Here is a 6000-nt window from a genome sequence, read left to right on the forward strand (position 1 = left end):
CAAAGTATAAAATTAAATGTTTTGTTGTTATTCAGGTGTTATGAGTAAAACAAGGTTTTTATTTTGCTTTTATAATGAATATAAACGTTTCCTAAATTTATTGATAGGGACAAGGACACCAGATAAAATGCTACTTTTTTATTTTTTACAAAATTGATTCTTCAAATTTGAAATGAGAATGTATGAGTATTTTCGTCAGTTAAACATATTTGTACAATTGGAAGCCGGTGCCTAAGACGCATTCTTGCGAATGTACAGACCGCATAAAGACTTTTGTGGATACGGTGTATGTATATGAATACTTATTCTTACAAATAATACACAATTTTTGATGAACTGAAATATAAAACTTTTTAGATGGTCTATAATTATTTTATTATACATGCTTAGTTATGATATTAGGACGATCGAAACTGGACAGATTTTGAAAGCTTAATAGCATTTATATCTTAAAACTCTCCCCTCTTCTTTCCTTTTCTTAAATAGGGAATTTTTCTTAAGCTGAAACTTTTGTACATAACTTAATTTCAGAAAAAGAGATCAAAAGTATTTTTAAAACATAATAATAAACAACATTTGTTGAAGATTCTACTTACCTAAATACTGAATTAAAAATATCACCAATACTATAAAGTTGAGAGTTTCCATAGTAAATTTGTGTATGGTATCTTTTACAGTTTCTCAAACTTAAATAATTCCAGTTTTAATATGTGCTTTCAGAAAGAAATGTTTTCCATATTTTCTCGCTTTTGAAAACTTCAGTGTGGTAAAAAGATACACGCACAAACATCAGCAAACGTATTTCGCCTAATCAGCATTTGCAGGAATCAATATTTATAACCATTTCTTTGTTTAATCCAAATAATTACAACTGTAGTAGTTTAATTTCAGAGTATGCCACTGCATAAGGGTAATGGAACGGTCTTAAATCAGTGTCAATCACATCTATGTTCTTTGAGTTAAAACTTTCCATTTGCCACTATATAGCACAGAAGATCAAGGCAAACAATTTTTCGATTACCATAAATAATATATACAGCACTCAACACTAGCTGCGGTAACGGTATATGGAATGTACCAGTAAACTGCGATGACAACGTTTAGTTTTTCAGGATTTTTCGTTCATTAAATGTATTTTCGGAAAAGTATTTAAGAATATGTCTTAGTAATTTGTAGCAAGTCTAAGTAATTTGAAGGAAAGAAGTTTGCGACATATGGTCTTCCGAAGTTCCATTCCTTATTACTGATTTTCAGTTCAACGACAAGCAGTGATCACACAAACACGTGGTTAGGAGAGAGAAGCGCAAAAGTGAGAGAGTATCCGTTGGATAACTTCCAAACTATTCCGCTCGCTCTTCGAGTTCTTAGTGATCAGCGCTTCACAGCTGCCACCGTAATGGACAAGAATATTTCGCCAAAAGAGATTCTTTCTCATATTTGGCGATCACGTTCCAGCCGCCAAAGTCAAATAAGAGATTACAATTCTTTGGTTTTATGTTTTATCTCATTTAATTTATATATTTGTCTGTGTAAAAATTTTGTTAGTCTACGTGAACAAAATCACAATAAATAAAAGTTTTACAGTTATTGAAATAGGAATTCAATTTAAAACTCTCATTCAACTTATACCTGTAAAATATTTCAAACTTATTTTTCTTAAAATATTTTAAGTACTTTGGCAATCAGGTTTGAGGTGAATCCATTGATTGCCGTTGTGAAAAGGATAAAAAAAAAAAAAAAAAAAAAAAAAAAAAAAGATCAGCTTTTGCGATCCAGGAAGCTATATCCACATTTTATTCTCGTTCTGATATTTTTGTAAAATACTTTTGCCCTTTGAGTTTAATTAATTAATTTTTATTTTCCACAAAATTAAATAGTAATAAAATCTGAAAAGTGTCAGATTTTAACTGTCGCTCAAAATGGTTTGTTAAAGCTTTTTAGCTTTTGCTGACCTCGCAGTTTACCAGGTTGCTGTTACACTTATTCCATTTTTTGTGTCTTTATAGCTTTGCTGTAAAACATCGTTTGTTCGCACTTACGCATATACAATTCAACAGCAAAGTTACAAAAATTTCAAAAGCAGTGCAGCATTACACGTTAAGAATTCCTGATGCACCGTTTAATTGTTGGCATACGTTTCTCGGTTTCTTTTTTTTTTTTTTTTAGTCCAAAGGGACTTGAGTCCCGAAGGACTATTACTTTCGTTTTGGCATTTTGCGTCGGACGGATAAATGTCGGTTCACTTTTCAAACTGTTGCCATAAAATGTTAGAGTCCTGCATTATATTTGAAGAAATTAAATAATGAAAATCTGCGTAAATGTATGTATATTTCTCACATTGTCATAAAATAACGGTACATAGAGTCATCGAATTTTGAATAACGTAATCCTCCAACGAATATGAGCATGTGGAAGACCAAATTTGAAATTTGAAATTTGTTTTATGATCGATTTCCTATTTTTTAAAACTTTGACGAATTTTTGATTAACAAACTCAAGGATTTCAAAGCGAGCAATGGCAACGTTGTGCAGAAAAAGCATTTTTATCCCCAGCGCGTGAGTCTCCGTATCGGAAATTCTAAAGATATGCTCGTTTTAAAACTATTTTGCAATATTGCTGTTGCACTGGAGCTTATGGTTTAAGTGCGAGGAACATGATATTTAATAAAGAAAGGTAACACACAAAATGTTAAAAAACGGCCCTTTGGACGTAATTTAAAATCTGACACATTTCAGATTTTTTTTTTTTTTTTTTTTTTTTTTTTTTTTTTTAGTCTTTTCTTACTAAGATGGCTTTAGAAAACGTTTTTTGGCTTTATTAATGTTTTGTGTTGTTGCTTTATTTACTGAATATCACGTTCTTTATTTATTAAATAACACGTTCAAAGCTACATAAAATTCAGTTCAACATTAAAATCACAAAATATTTGACGTATCTTTAAATTTGCCTTTAAGCAGTCTTGCAGGCTGGGGATACAAATGTTTCATTCCGTACAGTGTTGCCACTGCTCGCTAAGAAATCGTTGAGATTTTTATTCAAAAATTCGTTAGAGTTTTACAAAATATAAAATAGATATTAATTCAGAAGTCAAACAACAAAAATCAGCGTTATATTTTTAAAATTTTCACAGGACTAGTTTCGATGGTTTTACCGAACCATCATCCTCAGCTGCAAAACCGCAAATGAACAAGATAGAAAATAATGATTAGATAAGATAAGAAAGCCTGGACAAGAGTAAGCAAGTGGCGCCATATATAGCGGCGAATGGCGAATAGCAAGTCGCGAGTAAGCAAGTGGTAAAACCAGATCTAAAACATAATTTCTTTAAAATCTGAAGGCAAAGATGGATTGGAGTTAGGATCGTTAACTAGAACAGAAAGATTTTTTTTGAATGTGAAATGGCTCTAGAAAATCCAGTTCTCCAATGGAAGATGTTTTTTGAATAATTTTGGCAGCAGAAAAATTGAAAGTGTGATTTTCGGACCAACAATGTTGGGCAACAGAAGTCTTCTGTGTTTCCTTTTTTCTAACATATGCCTCATGTTCTTTGACGCGAAATGTTAAGGCTCTTTTAGTTCGGCCAATGTAAATTAAACCACACTGGCAAGGAATCCTATAAATACCCCAGGAATTCATATCCGGAATGGGGTCCTTGAGTATGGAACTCGGAATTTTATTGATGGGAGAATAAACGACCCGAAAGTTAAATTTCTGCTAAATATGTGCAACTTTATAGCTAATTGATGGAAAAAAGGGAATGACAACAGAATTTTTATAATCTCCTAAAACAAGAGTGTGCTTTTTAGTGTGTTGAGATGAGAATTTTTTAACTGTTTGATTAATAATGTTGGGTGAAATCGCCACTCGCCACTATGGCGCCACTTGCTTACTCTTGTCCAGGCCTTTCTTATTTTATCCAATCATTATTTCCTATCTTGTTCATTTGCGGTTTTGCAGCTGAGGATTGTGGTTCGGTAAAACCATCGAAACTAGTCATATGAAAATTTGGAAATATAACGCTGATTTTTGTTGTTTAACTTCTGAATTAGTATTTGTTCGGCGTGTTATTGTGTCTTGATTATGAAATAGATAATCAAACAAATTCAAAATTCAAATTTGGAGGTTCCAGGTGCTCATGTTCATATGGAGTATAACGTTATTCAAAATTTTATGCTATAGGTAGCATTGTTTTCTCACAAAGTACAGACGTTCATGCAGATTCCTCATTATTTAATTTACCTAAGTATAATACAGGGTGATAATATTTGGTGGCAACAATTTGAAAAGTGATATGCTTTTTGAAGTGACTCAAAGCAAAATGTAGTTTCGAGACTAACTCATTCGAGACCCATTCGCAAGACACATTCGGGACTTGCGTCCTTTTTGGGCTAAAAATTCAAATTTAAAAATATCATACATTGAAAGTTTAAACTTTAGAGAAATCAAGTTAACGTTAAAGTTTTAGCAAATTTTTAAAAAATAAAAAATTAAGAAAAAAATGCGAACTTTGAAAAACTGTTATCTAATCTTCGTATGCGAATTTTAGTTCTAACATCTAAAACAATTTTTAAAAACAAAACAGTTTCGATTACACTTCTAGTTTAAGAAATACCTTTCCAAGAATCGAGATGTTAAACAGAAAACTTATTTGTATAAAGTTAATTCCTCCAAATAGCATCACAAATGGTAAGGGGGTAAATTTGTTATGATATAAATAAATTATCGTCATATTCGTTTATTTAATAAAGAATAAACTGTAATGTAATAATAATAATAATTTACTTAGGTGTTTAACATATAGTGGTGCATTTATTTAATGAATCGTTTACACATAAGACTTGAGAAATGTTTCTTTCAGATAAAATTCTAACGTTCTCAGAAGGAGTTCCGTATAGGGTATTAAAACGATGAATCAATTTTGTTATAAATGTTGGCAAAAAATGTACCAGAGTATTTTACAATATCCGCTCATTCACGTATACATTAAAATATTCTGAAAAGCAATAAAGCCTAATACTATGCGAAAATATTAGACGCTAATAGCTCTGACATCGCATATGCAGAGAAAATATTTCCTCATTTGAGCTTTAAGTATTAAAAACTATACCCGACATATAAATTAACATTTATTTAAAGTAACAGCATATATGCAACTCTCCTTCTGTCCATTTCCTTATAATTTAGATGTTGATCCATACTTAGAGATACTTGAGGTAATTTGAGTTAATCTTGGTATTTAAAGCTCTTCATCAACAAATTATAGTTAATAAATAGCGAAATGTTTTGAATCATTCTCCCGGCGGCAACAAATTTATCCACCAAAAGGACAATAACCATTTGGTATATCATCAAACTATCATAACTTAATAAATGACAATTGATGATACATTTCCTAATTAATCTCTCCACCAATTTTGTGGAAATCTTCTACGAATTCAACTATATGGTTGTAATACACACACACGAAAAAAAAAAAAAAAAAATATTCTTTCATTTTCAGGTTTCTTAATGGGACCCATACATGTACTTTATCGTAGTATTCGTTTATGTCCATCACCAATATAAGAATATTGGTGAGTGTGTGTATGTGTGTGTGTGATTATGGCAAAGCCTCGAGGGCTATCTGCCTAAAGGGAGGGATGCCTTTCGTGGAGGACTTTCTAAGGGAAACTGGCTCGTATACACGTTACACATGGGAAAAATCACGAAAACGTCCATGCAGCCAGCCCGTTCGCGGGATTCGAACCTCGGACCGAACTACCAGTGTTCAGCGACTTTTACCGCTCGGCCGCAGGTGGGCGAATATTGGTGAATATCTATGTCTGTTGCAGTTGTTTGTATTTTCAAGACAATATCTCTCAGATCTTTTATTCTACTTTTATATTCAGTTGAAAATTCCTGTAACATATGGAATTAGAATTACTTTGCCGCTCTGTTGGCAAGGTGAGAGAGTAAGAGAGTTCGGGTCTATAGCTTTCGGTCCCGGTTTGAACCCGTAA

General features: G+C 32.1%; 1 protein-coding gene across 1 annotated transcript in view; it reads right to left on the reverse strand.

Annotated features, from left to right (window-relative positions):
• LOC118186524 (cell adhesion molecule Dscam1-like) overlaps window positions 1–1335 on the reverse strand; it is a 685332-nt gene extending 683997 nt beyond the window's left edge. The window contains exon 1 of the mRNA XM_085815869.1: window positions 597–1335. Within this exon, the coding sequence (XP_085671995.1) occupies window positions 597–648 (52 nt within the window). The 5' untranslated portion in view covers window positions 649–1335. The remainder of the gene's footprint in view (window positions 1–596) is intronic.
• Window positions 1336–6000: the final 4665 nt, after the last annotated feature.

The sequence above is a fragment of the Stegodyphus dumicola genome, chromosome 4, assembly GCF_044657685.1.
Source record: "Stegodyphus dumicola isolate Sdum_Otavi_A_Nest chromosome 4, ASM4465768v1".
In the NCBI taxonomy this organism is placed as follows: Eukaryota; Metazoa; Arthropoda; class Arachnida; order Araneae; family Eresidae; genus Stegodyphus; species Stegodyphus dumicola.